The sequence below is a fragment of the Oratosquilla oratoria genome, chromosome 9 (assembly GCF_046742065.1).
Source record: "Oratosquilla oratoria isolate Oo_2021 chromosome 9, ASM4674206v1, whole genome shotgun sequence".
Taxonomy (NCBI): domain Eukaryota; kingdom Metazoa; phylum Arthropoda; class Malacostraca; order Stomatopoda; family Squillidae; genus Oratosquilla; species Oratosquilla oratoria.
Genome location: NC_134785.1, coordinates 49,862,185 through 49,886,846, shown reverse-complemented (window position 1 = coordinate 49,886,846; position 24,662 = coordinate 49,862,185). Strand labels below are relative to the sequence as shown.

The following is a 24,662-nucleotide window of genomic DNA, read 5'->3' as shown; positions in this document are numbered from 1 at the left end:
CGTACGCATACACACACACACACACACACACACACACACACACACACACACACACACACACACACACACACGTACATATGCATGCACACACGCACGCATACGTACGGATACACACACGCACACATACGTACACACACAGACACACACACACACACACACACACACACACACGCAGACATACACACGCACGCACACACATACACACACACACACACACACACACACACACAAACTCATACACACACACACACACATACAGACACAGACACACACACACACATACGTACACATACACACGCATACACACACACACGCGCGCGCGCGCGTAGGCATGCACACACACACACGCGCGTGCGCACGCAAAGACGCACATACATACCCTTGGTCGTGGACACGCATGTACACATACACGCAAATGCGCACATACGTATGCATATACCCATTCACGTATGTATGCGTAGACATACACTTGCACGTACACATACACGCATATGCGCACATACAAACCCACACACGTACGTCCATACGCACGCATACGTACACGTACACACATGTACGCACACACGCACATGTACGCACGTACGCAGGTGAGTAGGGTCTGTTCACACGTGTCATCAGGTGTGTGCGTACGCGTACAGGGTGTTCTATTCGCGTACGCTTGGAGGAAGCTGTACGCTGTCTCTCTTTATCTCTGTCTCTCTTTCTCCGTCTCTCTCTCTCTCCCTCTCTCTCTCTCTCTCTCTCTCTCTCTCTCTCTCTCTCTCTCTCTCTCTCTCTCTCTCCTCCGTTTCTCCCCTCGCCTTCTCTCTCCTTTCTCTATCTTCCCTCCCCTCTCTCTCCCCTCCCCCTCTGTCTTTCTCTATCCTTCTCTCTATCTCTCTCTCTCTTTCTCTCCCCCCTCTCTTTTCTCCTCTCGACCCTGTGTCTTCCCTCTCGAACTTCCCTCCCCCCTCTCTCCTCTCCCTCTCGATCTTCCTACCCCCCTCTCTCCTCTCCCTCTCGATCTTCCTACCCCCCTCTCTTCTCTCTACTCTCTACTCTCTCCGTCTCTCTCTCTTCTCTTTCCCGTCCTAATGTCTTTACAAGAGGAGGAGGAGGAGGTGGAGGAGGCAATTACGTGGTTTATGAGCCTTGAGACAGAGGCTGAGGCTGTTGCCCACCCTACCCATTGTATCGGCCAGAGAAGAAACCAAGCCATATCTTGTGGCTGGTTAATCCCCCTTTCGCTCTCTCTCTCTCTCTCTCTCTCTCTCTCTCTCTCTCTCTCTCTCTCTCTCTCTCTCTCTCTCTCTCTCTCTCTCTCTCTCTCTCTCTCTCTCTCTCACTCTCTCTCTCTCGCTCTCACTCTCTGTCTCTCGCTCTCACTCTCTGTCTCTCGCTCTCACTCTCTCTCTGTCTCTCGCTCTCTCTCCCTTCTCTCTCTCTCTTTCGCTCTCTCTGTATTTCCCTCTCTCTCCCATCTCTCTCTCTCAATCTCTCAATCTCTCCCTCTCTTTCAATCTATCTCAATCTCTCTGTTGTCTACTCTCTCTCTCTCTCTCTCTCTCTCTCTCTCTCTCTCTCTCTCTCTCTCTCTCTCTCTCTCGCCTAATGGCCTATTGACTGCAGGTATTATGCAGTCAATATTTTGGGGGACTTGAGTTGCACCCCTACGGACCAGGGCCCGTCAGCCTTGTTTTATGATTGGGAAACTAGTTCTCACTCAGAACAGAGCGCTGGTTACTTTTAATTCTCCAGATTTTCTTCTGTCTTCCTTAAATCTCTCTTCCTCGGTAAGGCCTGGGTTCGAATCCCGCCCAGGTCTGAAATAATTTCAGTAGCGCTGCGCTGCGAGTCGTTACTCCAACTCGTGGAGGGGGTAGTTGGGAGTTGGGTGTGTGTGCATGTAAGGTCACAACATTACCCATAGATCGGTCATATATATGAACTCTGAGCTCTCTTCCGGGAGGGAAATAGCTGTCGATCACAAGTCCAACACGTGATCCAAGACCATGGTGAATCACACGTACATGAATTTGAGTCTAGGTGTGTTAGAAAATTAGAGTTTAGGAAACGGGACTCTACGAGCGTTGCTCCTGTCCTGTATACTACAATTAGGTAACTACAATTAGGAAAATAGTTAGGTAAATACACGTAAAGGTGACGTTATCCTCTAATATCCCTCCCTTATCGTTACTTAATTCTCCCCTTTACTTAAATATATACATATATATATATATATATATATATATATATATATATATATATATATATATATATATATATTTATACATTTTAAGAATACCACCGTAAGATTCTTCCGGTGGTATTCTTAAAAAAATCCTTTCATAAATATTTCCCTTGCAAGGGTTTATATAAGATTTATGTAAGGAAAGATTTTTTTTTTAAGAATACCACCGTAAATTTCTTAGATCAAAGAAATGTTATCACTTCTCAGATGCTTACATCAAGATTCAAAAAATCATTCGTCCTGAGCAGTTTAAACTGTTTTTCACTATTTGTCCTTGTAACAGCACCCTGCACTCATAAATGATGTATTTAGTTCTATTTCGCTTGACTCTGTTTTATTATGGATTTATATGTCTTGCCTTTTAATGTGTATATTTTGTGCATTTTAGTCATTATTTCTTGAACTGTACACAAAAAAAGAATTTCATTGTTGTCAATGTGACGTAAATGACAAATAAATTATTATCTATCTATCTAGTTGGAGAGGATACCCCCCACAAGGGTGGAGAAAGTCCAGGACGTATACCGTGTATTTACATAATTATAGTATACAGGAAAGCAGCAACGCTCGTGGGGTTCTGTCACTCACTCTCGGATTTATCCTACCTAGCTACAAATTCAGGTGTGTGTGAGAGTGTGTGTGTATGTATGTGTATGTGTGTGTCTACCTCACCATAAATGTGGCCTTAGAAATTAGAAAGATCGTGCCCTTCCCAGCTCGTTAACACATATTCTTTTTTTTATGGAATTAACGTTCAAGCACTTTCACCTCTTTCGTCTCTGACCCTACAGTTACCCAAAGAGAGAAAATCGAGGCGTAAATACTCATGGGTTGTATATATATTTCAATTTTTGCATATTGGCCTCCTCGAGTTTCTCGATGTTGATGGCTAAGATTTAAAATGAATTGTGGTTGATATATATATATATACATATATATATATATATGTATATGTATGTATGTATGTATATATAATTTATATTATTTCTCGGAGTGATATGAACGCAGCCTATTGAATTACAAAACCCTTTTCCCACAAGAGCACGTGTATGCAAAAGAAGGGTAAGCCATTTTACCTCGCGGCTGTGGAAAGAGAAATTTGTCGAGGACATTTAGTCCTGAAATAGAATCCCCGGCGGCGGCAAATTGTGTTTATATCTGTGTACCAAATACTCGACAGTTCTCCACGCTGGGACGCCGATGTAGAGGCTAGTGGGATGGTTGGTGAAATTGTACGCCATCTTTTATGGGGCTTAGGGAAAGGGTTATCATGTTTTATTATACTCCTTTTTTTCTTTTTTCTTTCTTACCGTTACTTGGGTGTCTGTGACTGTTCGTTACAAGAAGGAAAGGTGCGTCATGTCATGTGACAGTTCGTGTGATGTTGTGTCGTGTGTATGACTATGCTCGCTTTATCGAAAAAAGATATTTGTGTCATGGTATTTTGTTTATAAATCTACGACGTAAAGATACTTATTTTTTATATATGTATGTATACACATATATTTATGCTGTATTAGTTGAATCTTGTTTTCTCAATTGTGCATATGCTGATATATTTGATATGCAGATATACTTGGTATATCTTGATGATGCGTATATAAATGTATGATAAATTATCGTATTTCGAAAAATTAATCTGCTCAGTATGTTTCAGTCCGTTTAATTTTTTTCGTGATGAATTTAGTGACATCTTATGGTGGTATTCTTAAAAAAGTCTTTCCTTATATAAATCCTTGGAAGGGAGAGATTTATAAAGGAAAGATTTTTCTAAGAATACCGTAAAAATCTTACGATGGTATTCTTAAAAAAATATTCCTTATATGAATCTTTCCCTTACAAGGATTTATATAAAATTTATATAAGGAAATATTTTTTTAAGAATACCGTAAAAATCTTACGATGGTATTCTTAAAAAAAATCCTTATATGAATCTTTCCCTTACAAGGATTTATATAAGATTTATATAAGGAAAGATTTTTTTAAGAATACTGTAAAAATGTTACGATGGTATTCTTAAAAAAATTCCTTATATGAATCTTTCCCTTACAAGGATTTATATAAAATTTATATAAGGAATTATTTTTGTTTTAAAGAATATCACCATTTGTCTCCCCAGCGCAAACGAAAGTCATCGTGCCCAGCCAACTTGCTCACGAAATAACGTTTGACATTTTGAAAAATGAAAACAATTAAGAAAGACATAAGGTTCGTTTGCATGGCGTTCCTTTTATTCGCTTTAGAGAAACGTCCTAATTCGCTAGCGAGTAAAATAACGAATTCGCAGCGTCTGTTTGACGTTGCGATAAGGTTAAGCATGTTCAATTTTACCGCTCGCGTCTAAAATGCGTTTCAATAGCGAATAAAGAAGCTAGCGTGCAGCGTCAAAAGCAGCGTCGTTTAAACCGGCCAATAAGGTGCCTCCACATTTTATATTTATTATTATCATGAATGGGTTTTTAATTTGATTTGATTTTGTTTTGTGTAATTTTGTTTAATATTGTATATGTATATTTTTACACTACCACTACCTATAGGTCGGCTTGGGTCGTGAAATTGAGATTAGGATGGCAGTTAGCAGTCGACTCAAATCCTGCGGGTATAGATTAACCCCGAGGTTGAAGGATTTTATAGCTTCGATAGCGTGGTTGGTAGAAGCATGGACTTGCCAACATACAAGTCCTGGGTTCGAGGTCGGGGACAACTGTCGGAAATTATGTGATTGACATCGTCGCCATTGGCGATTCTATTCATGTATTTTTTTTAATAATTTCGAATTGTTTTTCTTTTGCCAGACGCAGTTGCTGGAACGCATGGCCGGCGATCGTGTTTGTGTAACTCGCCCCGAAGAGGATCGGCGACGACGTACCATCATTGTTCAAAAAGAAAATGGCAGCTTCGGATTTACGATCCAGGTAGGTAAAAAAAAAATAATAATAATAATAATAACAATAATAATAATAATAATAATCAACACATAGCCAAAGTAACTTAGGTAAACGAATATTGAAATAAAAACAAACGAACGAACAAATGATAAAAAAAAAATAGCAAAGATTTTTCAGAAGGGAAATGTCAGATTTGGGTTTGTGATCCAGGTGGAAAGCGAAGAAATGAAATGATGAATAAGGACATAAAATAACTGATTGATAATTAAATAGAATATGAATAGGTAAAAATAGATATAAATAAATAAATAAATGAATGAAATATTGAATATCGTAATGTCCGTCCATACACGCAAACATTTGCAGTATTTACGTATTTGTATATTTATCTGTTTATTTATTTATTTGTTTATTTTGTTGATGTGGGTTTCAAATGTTGGGCATTCAAACAAAATTCATAGAAGATACATGAAATTTTTAGCAAACATTTCCACGTTGTCTATTTCACTCAGTATGTTTTTAATGTTTAATCGATTTATGACGTATGTTCTTATTTGTTTGGTTTTCATTTATTATTATTTATCTGTGAATTTATTATTATTTACTATTTGCCTGCTTGTTTATTATTTAACTATACCTATGCATTTATTTATTTTTATTTATTATCTTATTATTATATTTTTTATTTATTTATTATGAATTTATATCATTATATATTTTTATTTATTTATCATTATTATGATTTTTTCCGCATCCGACCTACTTATGGACCAAAAGGTCTCCTGTCGGCATGCTCCTCATTTGTAATCCTTCTTAGCTAACTGAATTAGTTCAGGGTATCGCTGAGATTAATAAAATCGCGTGACGGCAGTCAGGGAGAAAGGGCAGGTGATTGGCAGTGGGGCTTTATGCCAATCCCAATGCCAGAGGCCCTGAAATCTTTTTAGAACTTTATATCTTTTCCACGACATTGAAATCCATTCAAATTCCTTTCTGTCATCGTCTCGTCTCCGCCAGTGCCTAAGTTTGAGGGGATTTTTGTCTATATCTTCTTTAAATTCCCTAATTCCTACGCTTGAATGTCCGGTAATCCGTTTTTTATTTCTTTTTTTCGAAATTTTCTTTGAGTTTCGTTTGTTTTTCTTTCGACGGGTAGGTTCAAAGTATTTGTGTATTTTTCTTTAGATTCGAACGCACAGTCACGAACAAAATTTTTGACCCACGCCAATAAGATTTCATATTTCTATTTATTTATTCATTTATTTATTTTAAGAGTTCAATTCGTGATCCATTTTCCTGTGTAGTATTAAGCTTACAGTTAGGTCATTTTCTCGAACAGAAATAAAAAAGAATTTTGATTTCGTATTATAAAAAAACGGCGTGTCAAAATTTTGCTAATGACTGTAAATGTTATCATCAAAGAAAATTGTTAATTTCTGCACCTGATTAATTTACAATGCACATGTTCACGTGATATAGTGATATTTTGTAACATATAATATTTTTGTTCTCTTGGCCTGATGGGTCATGGAGTTGGGTCGTTGTAGCTTAAAGCAACTGATAGAGAAAGGTATAGGAAGGGAAAAATATTGAGAAGACAGGAGAGAAGAGATGGTTTCTGAGAAGAACTTTACCTCGCCGCAGCTACTCAGCGCCTCCTGGCGTAGGCTCCTGGCCTTCTGCATCTAGAAAGATCCTTTGCTCACCAGACTCCGCCCTCTCTTGTCTTGCCCGAGTGGATATAACATACTCATTGAATTGAATTGATTTAACGTCACAAACTCCCCTATCGGTAGGCTAGGATGGTGCCCCTTACAGTGGACTTTGTAACATTGAATTTAATGAACCATGCCCTTGGTTCAACTTGGCCCCGAGCAGGACTCGAATCGCCATCATCTCGACCTTCGCAAGTGGCAACGCCCTAACCCGCTCGGCCAGCGGGGTTCCAAACATACTCGTACATCTGGCAACCAGTGCAGTGACCTGTTCTCGTCTTCTCGGGACGTCTTTACATTTTTTATGATCTGCAAATATACATTTCGTTGCTGATTATTGGGTTTGTTTTTTACATTCCGTAGTTGTATTACAGTAAAAATGAGATGCTGTCATCTAGGTTGTATAAGTGATGTAACAATGGAAAAATATATTTGTGTGTTTTTGTTATAGTGTGTGTCAGATTTAAGTGTCCACAATTTTACATCTGTAGTAAGCACTCTGTCATATACTTTTTCTTAATCTATGAATGGAACACAGTTTTAATAATTATTCCTAAATCCACTCTGTCACATACCTTTTCTAAGTCTATGAATGGAACACATATTCCCCCGAAATCTATTCAGTCACATACCTTTTCTAAGTCAATGAATGGAACACATTTTTTTTTTCTTAAATTCTTTTAGTCACATGCCTTTTCTAAGTCCATGAATGCCACGTAGAATTCTTTACTTCTTTTATATTAAAGTGTTACTGTCCTGATTCCACTGTAAAGTATTTTAATTTAACCATGACCTACTCAGTCTAAACTCCTTGTTCTTAACATACTTGACCTGTCATTTCCCCCCCGTCCTCTCTGTGTACACACACCTGCACATTTCCAAGTATTATCGTGGACACGTATTCAAGCAGCCTAGAATTCTATTCTAAAATCTATTAGTATTAGAATTATTCTATTCTAGAATCATCTAGCTATTCTAGTTGAAGTAGCTGAATTAAAAAAAAAGTGAACTTTTATTTAAGAAAAACTGATAGACACCTCGACTCTTGGATAAGAAAACTTTGGCTTATTGTATTCAGAAATTATTGCGAACTAATGGTGTCAGTTTTAGTTTGTGTAATGTGGATGTTCCCGGACTTAGCCGAGACCAAATTCATGATGATTTTGTGGCAGCGTCGGGCTGTGTTTATAACTCCCAATTTGAGAAACGATGTCTTCAGATCCACAGACACATTGGTCCATCCACAGAGGGTAGGGTCAACGCATGACATAACAAACATGAATGAAATCACCTGTCGGCAGCCAGAAGGAAGAAGAAAAAGTACATACATATACCAAGGATCTTTCCCCCTTACAAAGGGGGTAGCCAAAAAGAAAAAGGCATAATGTGGAAGGCAGATGTGGAGGGAGTGAACATGAGGGGACGTCCTAGGATGAGGTGGATGGATGGGGTGAAGGGGGCTTTGGGGAAGAGGGGAATGTCTATTGAGGAAGGACGGGAGAGGACAGAAGACAGGGGTGAATGAAGAGTGGTTGTATATGGATGATGTTGTGATGCATGGGGTGGAATGGGCGGGGGGATGAGGGGTGAGGTAGTATGTGTGAGCAAAATTTGACGCAGCTTAAATGGATTTCTCCCCGTCTTCTCCTTTTATGCAATGAGGGGACGGAGAGGGGGGTCACCGATTTAATGAAGCGGCCTTGCTGTGGATGTGCTGTGTCTTGCGACACTGCTTCTGACCCAGGGCAGTGGACAAGAAGAAAAAGTGCTACACGGAAAGGAAGGGGTGGAATGTCTCCACGAGAACTATTGACATCACGGAAATGCCGTTCTCAGCATTTTCCCCGCGTCCCGAGGGTATGGGATGACCTTAGGTCGGTCAGGGAAAGACCTTGGGTCAAGAGTCTACGCCTGGAGTAGCCTAGATGCAGCTCCAAATCAGCACCTTTGTCCGTTGTGCTTGGATAGCCGGAGTGCCAGACTTTTCTTGTGAGAGATTAGGATATTCAGAAGAAATTAGGGTAGATTAGAGTTGTCAAGGAAAATTAGGGTAGATTAGGGTTGTCAAGGAAAATTAGGGTAGATTAGGGTTGTCAAGGAAAATTAGGGTAGATTAGGGTTGTCAACGAAAATAAAGGTAATAATGGTGAAGGAAGTTAGGGTAGATCATTGTCAGGGAAATTGAGGTAATCAAGGTAAATTAGGGTTAAGGTAGAGAAAATTAGGGTAGGTAAAGGGAAATGAGGATAAGTCAAAGTTGTTAGGAGAAATTGGGTTAGGTCAGGGAAAACACAAATAAGTCAGGGTAGCCAAGTGAAATTGGGGCAAGTCATGGTGGTTAGGGTAAATTAGTAAAATCATGGGGTCGAGAAATTAGGGTAAATCAGGGTATTCGAATGGAGCGAGGCCAGATAAGAATGAGAAGAAATGCAGAAATTAGGGAGAACAGAAATAATATGGTATGCAGGAATTTAGGGAATTTAAGTAATACGATAAAGTAGGGAGAGTGTGCATGAGATTTAAAGTGGGGAGGGGAATTAAGACATAATGGGATTAGGGATGGAGAGGGAAATCAGGGATGGGGAGAAGAAATTAGGGTCAGGAAGGGGAAAAGGGGAGATATGATACGCACATGTATGTGTGTGTGAGAGTAGGGTATCGTTGCACGGTCTAGAGTAGAGGGAGGGTAAAGAACGCGGTTGGAGCCAAAGCGATGTTGAAGAAAGAATATTTATATCTGCATTTTGTATTTCATTCATGTCCTGAGTCACGTGACTGTCCTTTCCACACTCAAACAGGACATTCCAATGTCCAAAGAACCCTTATTAACTAAGATATCCTGACTAAATATTCGGAAAACATGGACTGTCGCAATATTGAGTGCCGAGGATCGATAGAGCTGGACGCTTCTAAGTGTGTGTAATGCAACCATCGAAACCCTTCAGTGGCATCGAGTCGTGAGCGTCCGTCATGACTTAAAGTTTCTTGTAGTACAAATGTACAATAGACTAATATGCACAGGGCTTTGATTAAGCCCTATTAAGCCTCCTAACATGGAATATTGTACTGATACATTGGGATTAATTCGGTGGCAGCGGTGGGATACGATCCCAAGTGTCTGAAGAGGATACACAAAGGAGGACTGTAGGAGAAAAGAGTAAAAGAAGAAAGATCAAGGGCAACATTGTTGGAGGAAGAGAGGCAGGCTGAGGGAACGCCGGACCCAGTGTTGGAGAAAGGAGGAGGAGGCCGACGTTGATGGAAGGTCGGTGAAGAACGAGCGATGATGGAGGAAGGGCGAGGTCAAGTGGGACTTAGAAGAGGACCTTCGGTGCGTTGCCTGGAATATTCATTCTCTTTCTTTTCCTTCCAGTTCTTCTCCACGCCCAGTGCTCATCTTCCTCCTCTTCCTCCTCTTCCTTCTATCTTTACATCTTTATCCCCTCCACCCCACGTCCTCCTTCTAGGTCTCCCACCATGTTCGTCTACTTTCGAGTGTTATCTTGCTGACTTGACACATCTCGTCGTATTAGACGCGGGACCCAAAGTTGTGTAGATCTCCGCTTGTCCTGGCAGCATGACCTGCCCCATTCTCTTCCCCTCGCGCGTAGGTCGACTAGATTATGCTAAATATTATACTTTGTCGTTGTTTAACTTCAGGGGACTTTAGTCACCTGGTGGGTGAAACCCAGACGCCTCGGTCCATTGAGGTCCCCACCTCCTCTCAGCTGAATAGGTTCTTGTGACGTCATCTGGAATGAAACGTTTCGAATGTGTTAGTCACCAACTTTCTTCCTTGTTATTTTTCGCCATCATCTTCCTCTTTGTTCTTGCCTTATTGCCTTGTTGGTTCAATGTCTGTGTGCTGATTCTTCTTTGTCCTTCCCCACCGTCCTCCCATCCTTCCTCACATAGACCTTGTCATCTCTCTCTCTTTCTCTCTGAACCTCTCTCGCTCTCCCTCTGACTCTCTCTCAACCTCTCTCGCTCTCCCTCTGACTCTCAACCTCTCTCTCTCTCTTTCTCTCTCCACTTTCTCCACTTTCTCTCAACTCTCTCTCTCGCTCTCTCTCTCTCTCTCTCTCTCTCTCTTTCTCTCTCCACTTTCTCCACTTTCTCTCTTTTTCGCTAGCATAACACCAATCACTGATTTTTTCTCAATTCCCTTTCTTTTCTGATCTCCAGATCTCAGGTGTGTTCCAATAATGATACTTTTTCATTTTTCTTTTTTTTTTCTTCCTTTGTCCTCCTCCTCCTCCTCCTCCTCCTCCTCCTCCTCCTCCTCCTCCTCCTCCTCCTCCTCGCTCTTGAACCACAAGAAAGGAGAACGGAATGTAGATGTAATGCTTATGACTCCGTTAAACCTCTCGTTACTCTCTCGGAATTTTGTGATCAAAGGCCAACAAATAGATAACGCCTCTTCCCACATTTCCTCCACTTCTTCTATCTCCCCTTTCCTCGTTTCCTCTCCTCCCCCTCTTCTTCTCCCCTCTCTTCCCGCCTCCTCCTTTGTCTTTTCCTGTGTTCCTCCTCTTCCTCTCGAATTTTGTGATAGAATAGTAACAAATAGATGACGCCTCTTCCCACTTTTCGTCTTCCTCTTCTTTTTCCTCATTTCTCATCCTCGTTCCCTCCCCTCCTCCCCCTCTTCTTCTCCCTTCTCTTCCCTCCTCCTCCTCCTCCTCTTCCTTCGTCTTTTCCTGTCGTCTCCCTCTGTGATAAAAGAGTAACAAATGTGTAACGCCTTTTCGTCTTCCTCTTCCTCCTCCCCTTTCCTCTTCCTTCTCCCCTTTCCTCTTCCTTCTTCCCTCTCCCCTCTCCTCCTCCTCCTCTTCTTCTCCCTTCTCTTCCTTCCTCCTCCTCCTTCGTCTTTTCCTGTCTCCCTCCTCTTCGTCCTTTCCCCATCTCATTCCATTTTGCTTTTCGCTCCATCCACTTAATGAAAATCTTGTGTTTACACATTCTTACCTCCCAAATGCTCTCGTGCACGTTTCTCCCCATTTATTTCACAATCTCCATTCCATTATTCTCATTTCCAGTCATTCTCGAATTATATTTCGTACTGCTCGTCTTCAAGTAGTGGATGTCCTTTTTTTCTTTCTATTTCTTATTTATTATCAATTGTTCTTCCTTGCCCTGTATTCGAGTTAGTGCATGAATTCTTCCGTAACATTCCATTTACATTTTTTGTTTGTTTTGTTTTAGTTAGAGGGCAGGCTAGATAAGATGGGGGAGAGGGAGGGAGGGTTTGGGAGTTTAGTGTAAGGAAAGAATGAAATGGAAGGAAGTTAAAGTTATGATAGGTGTGGGGCAGACCCACTTGATCGGTTGTCATTTAGTTAGAGGGAAGGATAGACAAGATGGGGGAGAGGGAGGGAGGGGGGATTTGGGGTTTAGTGTAAGGAAAGACTGAAATGGAAAGAAGGTTGAGTTATGATAATTTTTATAGTCTCGTGGACTTTTTTTTTTTTTTTTATATCTGTTGTATAAAATATCCCAATATACTAATTATATTTTTAGTCGGAAAAAAATCCCCCTATGTTTCCGTATGTAATTATTTCCTTGTTATTAGAAATGTAATATACGTATATATTTTATTTGATCTATTTTATTATCTATTTATCAATTATTTAAATAATTTATTTGTTATTACCACTAGATCGATATGATTTTCAAATATAGCTCTCCCTAACACTAGACATGCGTTAGGGGGTGACTATATTTTTTTCAACTCATTGGTTTGTATGCGTTTTTAGTTCTTAATTTGTTATATACAACTTTATGTTCATTTATTTATTCGTTTATTTGTTGAGACATTCTGACAGATTGACGTAAGCAGGTGCAGGAAACATAGGAATCGTACTCTGAATTTATTCCTGACTAGTTTTCGTAGACATGTTTTTTTCGAACGAGTGAAGAAGAAAATGTGATGTGGGGATTTATACGTAGGGGAGACTTTACTACCTTTGCTCGTTGTGAATACCACCAAACAAAAGGTGACGGCACACTAGGCAATTCTCGATAGCATGCTACTTACTTTTGCTATTTCGTTTGAGCAGAAATAAACGACATCGGTTACGTTATTTTGTTTTTCAAATTTCCAAATGTGTCAAATTACTCTTGCGTCGTTTAATGAGAAGCTGAACGACGAACTAAGAGAGGTTAAACCTAGATTACGAATGTTAGACACATTGTCGAAATGTTCCGGAAATCTAGAATATCGTAACCGAAGTCGTTGCTACTCAAACGAAGTAGCAAAAGCAAATAGCATGTAAGCCTAGCGCGCTACCATCTCAAGACTCCTGTGTTTCCTACTCCCACTGACGTCATGTGTATATTTATTCATATAGTTTTATTTATGATTTATTTACTTGTTCATATTGTGTGCATACGGGGATTAAAAGCGAGAGAGAAAAATCTGTGTTCGTATTTTACCTCTTCTGAGAGAATGCTCAGGTGTCCAAACATTTTTATTTTTATTCAGAACTCTTCACTCTTTTCGCTTCTTCTCTTCTTTTTCTTCATTATCTTCTCTTCTTTCACCTTCTCCTTTTCCCCATTGCTCTTTCTTCTTCTCTGTTTCATTTAGTTTTATTCTTGTTGTTATAGTTATAATGCCCTACTTGTTCCTTAGTGTTTTCTTCTAATTGTTATTCTTATTGTTCTTTGTGTGTTTATGTATATATGTATGTATATATATATATATATATGTGTATATATATATATATGTGTGTATGTATGTATAAGACTAGATATCTAGTTAGGTTTGGTCAGGTTAGGTTAGGTTATCTAGATAACTAGTATAGGCCTTATGATCTCTTGCAGTCTTCTTCATTATTATGTTCTTATATGTATATATATATAGATATATGTATATATATATATATATATATATATATATATATAATATATATGTATATATATATAATATATATATGTATATATATATATATATATATAGTATATGTATATATATATAGATATATGTATATATATATTCTCTTATCCATTTTTGTTTTATTTATTTATTCGTTTATTTATTCATTTGTTTTCAATGTTTTTCTTGGTCCTCCATCATTGAGCAACAGGAACAATGACCTTGACCCAAGATTTTTCTCTGCTTCTTTAGCTCACTCGTTCCTGTGTGACCTGTTCTTCTTCTTGCCACGCTCGTTCCTCTTTGACCTGACCTGACCACGCTCGCCCTTAACCTTCCTGACGTTAATAAACGCATCATTCCCGTCGGCCGAATAAAATTGATTTTTTTTTTTTTTTTTTTTTTTTTTTTTTTTTGTCAGTCGCGGACAGCTGGTACAGTCCAGATGGTGTTGTGTTGTTTTCCATCATCAATGGTTTCCATCATCAACGATCATGTCAGGTTGTCTTTTGGAGCCGTCTGTTCTGTATCGCTAATTACGAAGACCATCGTCGACTTTTTGGACTTCCGTTTCGTTCTCTCTAAAAGTTCCGTTTTCTATGATTGGCAATTCCCATACTTGAGTGTGTGATTCACCATGGTCTTGGATCACGTGTTGGACTCGTGATCGACAGCTATTTCCCTCCCGGAAGAGAGCTCAGAGCTCGTATATGACCGATCTATGGGTAATGCTGTAACCTTACACACACACACACACACCCAGCTCCTCGCCCACGAGAGTTGGAGTAACGACCCGCAGCGCAGCGCTGCTGAAATTATTTCAGCCCTGGGCGGGATTTGAACCAGGACCTCCGTAGTGGTGGCCGGGAACTCTACCACTGCGCCGGCAAGTGTGTATACATACACAAGTGTTTGTGTTCTGTTCGTGTAAACTTTTTTACATTTCAATATATTCATCTCTTATTGATGCATTAATTCAGTAGATTAGCTATATAAATGGTTAGTTCGTCCACATTTGAAATATGGTGTTTCCGTATGGTCACCGAATCTCATTAAAGACATTGACAGATTGGGAAACGTATAACGGGGAGCTACAAAACTGATTCCAAATATCAGAAATAAATCATTCGAAAATAGACTAAAACATATGAATTTATTACCCCCCAAAAAACTTAGACACAGAGGTGATTTGATACAGGTTTTTAAGATTCTAAATGGAATTTACATCAAAAGTGACGAAATTCTCACATTGAATGCGAGTCAGGCAAGAAATAATGGTCTCAAACTGCCAGGAAGTAGATTTAATTTGGAAGTGGACAGAAACAACTTCGCCAACCGTGTAGTTAATGAATGGAATAAAGTTCCTGCAGAGGCAGTGCAATATAGTACAGTTCAAAGTTTTAAGAATCATTTAGATAATCCCCTAAGCAATATGCTGTAATACCTGCTGTTTATTTTTATTTATTTATTCAATATGTATATATTACCTACATTCATCTATTGTATATAGATTATTATTGTTTGTTTATTATTTATAATTATTTATATATTTTACTTATTTATTTTATTTCATATATTTTTCCTCGCATCCGACCTAGTTATGGATCAAAAGGTCTCCTGTCGGCATACTTCCTGTGTAATCTTTGGGCAATATTCAGAAATCTTGAACAATTATTCGTGTATTTTTTCTTTTACACTGTTGATTACTATACTGGATGCATTCAAATATCTTCTGAAGTTGACAAATTATGCAAATTACCTTTGTCATTTACTAAAGTTTTTCTTCGCTTTGTTGATAATTATAGTTGGGGGCCTTTTGACAGACCACTTTCTTTAATGGACTCCGTTTTCTTTGATAAGCACAAGACAGTCTTCTCGCGTACCATTTTCTATCATGTACGATATATATGTTCTTACAGACATAATTTTACGTAGTGTTTTCGTAAAATATATATATTTTTTCACAGCGACAGTAATCGAATTGTTCCAGGACACGCCCACGACAATGAATAAATAAATAAAATTTAATGAGTAAAATAAGATAAATGAATAAACAAAACAAAACAATAGATAAATAAAATAATTTAAAAAATCACAAACGTTTTCTATAGTTGTTTACACTTCTTCCCGCTTTCTTTGATTGGTGACGCCTTTATACATCTTGTGCTTAACTCGAGCACCATGATCTTTGTGTCCCGTGACAGACCATCGGATGAACATCGGGAAGATGAAGGGGTCACACTTAATCTTTACGTAAGCTTTGATTAAGCCCAGGAGCTCAGAGGGACGAAGATCTGTCCACTTATTGGGTGGAGTGAGATGGTTGAGTGTCTTGAGAGGGACTCTACAGTCTTTGAACGAAACTCTTCATAGCTACGGGTGATCCACGTTTTCCGTAAACATCCGCGTCCCGTTTTCTTCCTCCGTTTTCTTCCTGAAAGTGTTTTTGATATGAGTTATATTTAGCTAGAAAATACACATCAACTTGACACTATCCATGCCTCACTATTATGTATGACGAGGTGCACAGACTGTATAATTTTGCAGTGGACAGACAGGTGGGCCTGCAGTGGACCATGATAGATAAACATAAATCCACTTTTAGTTTTAGGGTCTGCCCTTATCTAAATTAAATAACCTGGCGTTAGCCATAGTGAAGTTGCTCAAGGGTGTCAGTGATGCTCAAGAAAGAGATTATTTCCAGGAAGGGACTCTCCTCAAGACATTCATTACTGGTCCCGCAGCGTGGGAACCCATGACGCTAACCACTGCGCGTGTGTTTACATATGTTATGGTCATGGCGAAAGTTTTCCGCAGAGTTTTGTGATTCTTTCCCTACTTTCTCTCTCTCTCTCTCTCTCTCTCTCTCTCTCTCTCTCTCTCTCTCTCTCTCTCTCTCTCTGGGTCTCTCTCTCTCTCTCTCTCTCTCTCTCTCTCTCTCTCTCTCTCTCTCTCTCTCTCTCTCTCTTTGGGTGAGTTCTATTCTGCCCTCCCTCAAGGAAGCCGCGATAGAGAAGTGATGTCTTGTTATGTTTCGAAGGGCTTTCAGGAAAGGGGGTGAGGGTTTAATTGTATAGAGTGATATATATATATATATATATGTATATGTGCGTGTGTGTGTGTGTTTTCTTTTTTAGGAATGTCCCCTTTTGGGGCTACAGGTAGTAGGACTCCTAATCCCATCCCCCGTCCCTTTTTTGTCGTCTTTTACGACTCAAGTGGAAATGCTTTGTGGCAGTATTCTTTTCCCCCACCACAGGGTAGGCGAAAAAAGGAAATGAATATTCAGAGAAATGGTACAGGACAGTAACAAGGGGTTGGGGGACAGCATAACAGAGGGACAGTCGTAGTATAAAAGTGGATGTGGATGTGCTGTGTCTTGCGACACTGCTTCTGACCCAGGGCAGTGGACAGGATGCAGGGATGACCCGTCATCCAGGAGGTGCCAAGATAGGAGGGAGGGAGGAGGGGAGTGGAATATATGGGAAATGAAATGGGTGGGAGTGATTTCTATGCCTTTTTCTTTTTGGCTACCCCTCCGTGTAAGGGGGAAAAAGCCTGTGATATATGTATGTATGTATATATATGTGTGTGTGTATGTGTGTGTATAGGTGCCTCATCCTTCCCAGGCTGTGTAAAATCACAACACTACTCATAGATTGGACAATATACAAGCTCTAAATTCATCCATGAAGGTAATAGCCGCCGAGCACAGGTCCGGCACGTTATCCATGACCATGATGAACCTGATATACGTGTATGTGTGCTTACTTAATTGTAACACACAGGAAAAGGAACAACGCTTCTTTGGTCCCGTTTCCAATTCTCCAATCTTTATCGTACCAAGCCCCTATTCATGTACAGTTCCAACTTAATCAGTATCTTTTATTTCCAGTCATGATATCTAAACTTGAAATCATGTATTATTTAAGCTTGGGTTGTGTTACCTTCTAATCTGTTCCACGTATTTGTGCATCTTTATGAAAAACAATTTTTCACTTCCTTTAGACCTATGGTCTTTCGTAATTTGTTCCCATGCCCTCTTAAAGCTCTCCCATCTTTAATCAGGTGTGTGTGTGTGTTTGTGTGCGTGTGTGTGCGCGCGCGTATATAATTTTGTTATGTAAACCACACCACGTAATCCCTTAAACTTCATAAGAGTTTTTTTTTATGTAAAGTCAGTCGAGAATGAGGGTGAGGCTTCGAGGTCGTGCTAATACTCGAGTTCAAGGATCAAGAGACGACGAGCTCCAGGTCGGGAGGTAGAGGGAGAGGGTGTAGGAAGAGGGAAAGGAAAAGATCACAAGAAGGAAGGGAAGGAAAGTGAAAACAAAGAAGAGAGAAGGTGATGGAAGAAGGAGAAGTCGAGATGGGAAGAAGTGAAAAGAGGAATTCGCTAAAACACGGGTTGGAAAGGGAAGGCGAGTGCTAATAAAACATACCTATATATCAGTGGCTTCTTTCTCCTTATAAAGGGAAAGAAACACGCCCAGTCCTCTTCTACTTCCACTCAATAAGAAAATAAGAATGAAGGAGACTGCAAAAGACCATAAGACCTACACTAGGCAGCTCCTTCACCACCTTCCACACTTCTCTCAGCTTCTGGTTTTCCCTCTCGTTCTACTTCTTATTCAATTTGTTTACTTTAAGCACCTCTCTGCCTTCCACCATTTCCCTCTTCCTCCGTTTCTCCTCCACTCTCAATTTCCCTTCTACCAAAAATTTATCTGACACTCCCCCACTCTCGCCTCTAAAAGCATGAACATCCAGAACTCTTCCTAATCTTCCTTTAGATAGCACTATATAGCCGAATGAAACCTTACCAACCACCCTCCCGTCCACCACCCTTTTCCATGTATACTTATGCTTGACTCTCCTCTTGAACATTGTGTTTGCTATTATGAATTCACACTCTAGATATATGTCCAACATCATCTCTCCACTTTCATTTTTACCTGACACTCCAAAATTCCCTGTTATTCCACAATACTACGACATTGATATTCCTATCAAAACAAAAACTTATTTCAATCTGTCCAAAAATACCTCCCTTTCCTCTTCACTTTTCTCACAAGCAGGTCCATATGCTCTAACAAAAGCCCACATCTTCCATCCCAGTTTCACCTTCACCCACATTAACCTTGAAGATACTTTCCTCCACTCCACTGTAATGTTCAGACGGACAAGAATAACAAGAAAAGTTACCTTCTCGCCGTTGGGACTTCTGTCTTGTTACCAAATGTCCTCCCTCGGCGAGTGAGACTCAGTAAGGTCGGTCTGTGCACTCGTCTGACTTGCTGTTTCGGCCTTACGGTCAATTTCCTTCCTACGAGTATCAGGAACTAGACTCAGTCTGTGGAAGAATTAACTCTATGCCCCTTTGGCACGCAGACGCTATTTCTTTTTTCTTTATAGTTTGCTTCGCCAACTGACTAGAAATCTCCAGATTTATCGAGAGGGAACTGTTTGTTAACCGCTTTATTTTCTTGATACGCAGACTCTCTCTTGTTTTCTCTCTTCCTATCTTCTCTCTCTCGTTTTATCTCTTCCTATCCTCTCTCTCTCTCTCTCTCTCTCTCTCTCTCTCTCATCTCTCTCCTTCCCTCTCCCTCTTTCTTCCTATCTGTTTCCCTCCTTCCCCCCTCTCTCTCGTCCTATCTCATCTCTCTCTCTATCTCTCTCCCTCCTTCTCTCTCTCCCTTTCTCCCCAGGGTAAAGTTTGATGAAATATGTAAGAGTCTGTCTGCCTCTCGAGACGGCTCTCGAGACCTGAACGCCGCCTCTTTGTCTTTCACTCTTTTTCTCTCTACTCTCTTCTCTCTACTTCACACTTCCTACTCAGTCGCCTTGCGTTTGTCTGTGTGACGCGAAGGGCCACTGAACCCGTGAGACAGACCCGAGATTAGTCCCCTTTTCGTGAGATAAGACGTTATTCTTTTGGTCAAAGAAAACCGTTGGATTGATGACGTCATGTCGGCGTGAGAAGGCGAAGTAAGACGAAACGTCATGGACGTGAGATGGACGGGCGCTGTGGTGAGGTGGAGGCGTGAGATGGGCAGATTGATAGAGAGAGGAGGGAGGGAAGGAGAGAGGAGAGGGAGGGAAAGGGAGAGGCGTGGGAGAAAGGAAGAGAAAATGGGAAGGGAAAAAGGGAGAGCAAAGGGAGGAAAGAGATAGAGAGAATGGGGAGGGAGGAGGAAGGGAAAGGGAGAAATGGAGAGGGAGAAAGAAAAAGAAAGGAGAGAGATCGGTCGAGACAGAGATAGAAGGAGAGGGAGGAGGAAGCGAGAGAGAGAAAGAGAAAGGAGAAAGATAGGTCGAAAGAGAGACAGAAGGGGAGGGAGAAGGAAGGGAGAGAGAAAAAGAAGAGAGAAAGATAGTTCGAGAGAGAGACAGAAGGAGAGGGAGGAGGAAGCGAGAGAGAGAGAAATGGAAAGGGAGAGAGAAAGAGAAAGGAGAAAGATAGGTCGAGAGAGAGACAGCAAGAGAGGGAGAAGGAAGGGAGAAAGAAAAAGAAGAGAGATAGTTCGAGAGAGAGACAGAAGGAGAGGGAGGAGGAAGCGATAGAGGAATGGAAAGGGAGAGAGAAAAAGAAATGAGAAAGGTCGAGAGACAGAACGAGAAGGAGGATAGAGACGTAATAAAGAGTGGGCGGCTAGCGGATCTGTGCGCACGAGCCCACCGAGGAGGAGGAGGAGGAAGAGGAGGAGGAGGAGGAGGAAGAGCCAAGGACCCTCGCGACCCCTGGCCTCACCGGAAGGCAGGTAGGTACCAGATGGGAAAGGATGCATCGTGTGGAATCCACGGGCGGTACTCACTACTTCACAAGGACACTCTAGTGTGGGGGGAAGGAGTGGGGGGAGGGAGTTCCTACCTCTCCCCTTGTACCTTCATTTTAGGGGCGTCAGGTTCTGTGGAGTTACAGCTGAACACCACCACCAGCTGCAGGAGCGTCTGTAGAGGAGGTACTGGTCAGCTGTCAGAGTTGCAGAGGATGTAGGAGTATGTACAGTTGCAGCAGAATCGGTGCTAGCAGCTGCAAAGGATGAACGGGTCATCTGCGAAAGTCGAAGCTGCAGAGAATACGGGAGTATAAAGAGGAGAAGCTGGAAGAGGCGAGTTGGGGGGGGAAGATAACAGGAGACGTGTTTGTAGAGCATTGTGAACCCGAGACAGGTGCCACGGAAATAGTAGGACTAGAGAGAGATTAGAACGCAATAAGAGAGAAGGTCTCAACTGTGGGCACAGGAGAGACTTGAGGAGGTGAGCATTAAAGAAGAACTGCTCTCTCTCTCTCTCTCTCTCTCTCTCTCTCTCTCCGCCGGAAACCTCAACTTTGGTGAGAACAGAGAGCCTTTAAGGATTGGAGTAGACACTCATCCGGACTTTGTTAATTAAGGACATTAACAGCTAAAACAATACATGTTGATGGCTTTGCTACCCCCAAAGAATTCTCCACATCATTATTTTTGACTGACGACACACACATTCAGTCAAGACCAACGCAAAAGGAGCAGAAGACCCAAAGAGAATAGAGAAAGAGGTTTATAAGAAGGATCCTTATCCGTACGCGGGTTGAAGGAGATTGCGTGGAGGAGTTGTGGGCTTCCATCAACTTGGAGAGAAAATTGATTAATAAAAAAACATCTATGAACGCGATGGTCTTCAGATTACTGTACACAACCGGCGGCCATTCAAGACACTTCACTTGCACCTCGCTCCCTCCACACAACCTTACCAAGCCATCGTCGTCAGGTACACAGGCTGTATCGTTCCTCCAGGGGTTAGACAGGTCATCCTGCAGTGGGCACAGAAGGCAATACGCTTCCAATTCTTTTCCTTCGTGTACAGTTCGAGTCCCTTTTGAGTCAGTCTCCCTCCCCCGTTCCCCTCCTCTCCTTCACTCTTCGTCAGGTTTTGTCTCAAAATGTAACGAGATTCGTATGCCTAGATGTGGGTACTAGGAGAAGAATGTGATGTTTGTCACGTGTCTAATGAGACTGTACGTCTGTGTATTGGGAGAGACTGGGTATGAGATCATTCCCCCCTTTATGTTCCTGCTGACGATGTAAGGCGTGCTGGACCCTGCTGGGGTTGAGGATATGAGGAACCTGGGAGAGGAGCATCCTCCAGGAGGTCTCATCGAACTCGTCGAGGATTACTGACGCAGCCCAGAGCTTAAGATTGGCAGCACCGAACGAGCTTAGAGGAACCTTGTCACTGTGGTCGAAGTGTGAATGGCTTTTTTTTTTTTTTTTTTTTTCTTTTCTTTTTTAAGTTGCAGAAGACTGGATGTATCTTGCTGCTGAGGTCCTACTTGGAGAGGCTGGAAGGTGCGTGGAGGAGCAGGTAGACAGGAGGAGGAGTCTGGAGGAGAGATGCTGGAGAGTACACTAGGGAGTCGGTGCGGGGGGGGAGGAGGAGAAAGAAGGCAGAGGAGGGAGGGTGAGGAGGGGAGGGAGAGAGTTTGGAGGGTGAGAGGGAGAGGAAAGGAGGACGAGAGGAGACGAAGGAATTCTTAGTTTCGAGGAAGGATTTGCCTTCCCAGAAAAGCGAAGGTGAAGGGAACCACGTTTTTCTTACTTTTTCTCACATATATTCTTAATCCTTCTTCTTACCTTTTTGATTTCTTTGGTGAAATCTGGTCAACCAGAGCATCTATAGCGTCTGGGAAAGATCACTGGGTCTGGTAAAGAAGAGTAGTAAGGTCTTGGTGTATATTGGGGAAAGGGGAGAAGGGGGGGAGTAGACGATCAGCTATTTCAGGTGAATGGGAACATGGAACGGGAGGAGCGTGCGGCTGCCTCGACGAGCAGAACGGGTCTAATGTTCGTGACCAGGGGCATGGAGTACTGGGGGAAGGGGTTTTTGGTTGAAGGCTCTTCCCTGGGGACTTCCTTCAGGTGAATAGAATCACCTAGCGGCAGAGGAATATACGAATTAAGTCGTTAGATCAGCGAAAGTAAGATAAGCCGGAGATGGTTCTGTATACATTTGTTTATGTGTTGCTGTTTAGGGAAAGTGGCTTTCCTCAGTTGAATGAAATCTGGCGGTATCTGAATATAACAGCTAAGAGTTGTAGATAGTAGTGAATGGAGTAAGGAAGAAGGGAGGGATAGGAGGAGGAAAAGGAGGCAAGGAAGGGAGGAAGCGGTCTGAAGCTCCGTAATGGAGGTCATAAAACCGGAGAGAAACCCGTTTTAAGGAGGCAAGGAGGACGACAAAAGATGGACTTAATAACTCCAAGGAGGTGGGGAGGTCAGAGGAGGAGTAGAGGAGGAGTGTTTGCTCGTAGATGAGGTCGAGGAGTCTGGTGTCAGCCTCGTGTGTAAAGTTGTTCCTTGGGGGCGAATTATTTGCCTCCTGACGGCGTCCGACCCATTTTACCGCAATAATTCCGTGCCCGCCTGACGGCAACAGCGTTCGAATGGGAGAAAATGTAACGGTTCACGGGAATTACCAACACATACACATATTTACCGTATATCATCAATATATGGTACTGTTGTGCACATCTGAAGGTTATTCGTGATATATCAAGACGCACTTTTCATTGCTGGGCATTTGATATATGACTTTATAATAATTCGTATATACATACATATACCAATTTTTTTTTCCTTTACAAGGGAAGTAGTCAAAGTCAAAAGGCATAATTCCACTCCCACCCATTTCATTCCCAAATACTCCACTCCCATTCACCATCCCTCCGTCCCTATTTTCTTGGCTCCTCATGTATGACGGGTCATCCCTGCATCTCGCCCATTGCCCTGGGTTCAGAAGCAATGCAGCAAGACACAGCACATCCACAGCATGGCCCCTTCATTCAATCGACTACCCCTCCCCCTCTCCGTCCCCTCATGCAGAAAAAAGAGAAGAGAGAAATCCATTCGGGGTGCGTCAAAATATCATTCACGTTATAACCACTCCCCAACCCCCTATCACCCACCCACTTCCATGCATCACGGCATCACCCATACACAACCATTCTCCACTCACCCCTATCTTCAGTCTTTTCCCTGCCTTTCTCAACAGACATCCCCCCTTTCTCAGGGCCCTTCTTCTAATAATTCGTAAATAATGATAATCATCTCTCAAAAATAATTGCAGTAATGTAACACGAAGGAATGCAATATTTGAATTCAGATAAATTAACGGCAGGTGACTTATTCAAGGTAATACATTTTCAAACGCAACTGCAGCAATTTTTGTATTTTCAACTTGAGCGGATAAGAATTAGTGGCAGAATTAGGAACAGTTTAATTCGGAGCTGTGCAAACAAATGCAGCTGCAGTTAAAATTCAAAGTGGAAGCTGCTGTGGCAGCAAGACCATTGGTCACCTTTACAGCTGCAGGAGGGCAACAGCTGGAGCAGAATGGTGGTGGTGGTGGTGGTTGGGAGGGCAAGGGTGTGTAAGTCGTCTTCTACCACTCCGTCTGATTTATTTATTCATTTGTTTATCTTTATTTATTTATCTTTTTATTTGTTTATTGTGGCTTGCAAAGATTCAGAAGTATTTCTGTAGCAGTACATAGTTCTTAACATAGGGAGTAAATGACGAGGTTTGAAAATCGTTGGTTTTAAAAGAAAGTATTAAGTCGTTACTGTTCAAGGTTGGCTTTGATTAATCATTTATTCAACTGTTTGTATTTCATTTCTAAAGTAATTGATGGCATTTGTCACACAGGTAATGTCTAATTTCCCAGTGAGTTTTGTCATTATTATCAATGTCAGCATCAGTATCATAATATTATTACTTATCCCCTCATTTTTCCACGAAAAATGTTCATGTTTATTTTGATCCCAGCAAGTAACCATTTTATTCCTGGCCAGATTAATCAATTAATCATTGATTAAAGAGAAAATTGAATCCAAAGTTGGTTAATTAATCTTGCCCTAGTTGCAATTAAATGAAAATGGCTTTGGCTACACATCAGCGTCGGTTGGATCC

The 24,662-nt window shown here is 41.3% G+C and overlaps 1 protein-coding gene across 1 annotated transcript in view; it reads left to right on the top strand.

Annotated features, from left to right (window-relative positions):
• Window positions 1–24,662, top strand: part of ssp6 (PDZ domain-containing short spindle 6) — a 223,807-nt gene that overhangs the window by 143,667 nt on the left and 55,478 nt on the right. The window contains exon 2 of the mRNA XM_076190380.1: window positions 5,026–5,145. Coding sequence (XP_076046495.1) covers window positions 5,026–5,145 — 120 coding nt within the window. The remainder of the gene's footprint in view (window positions 1–5,025; window positions 5,146–24,662) is intronic.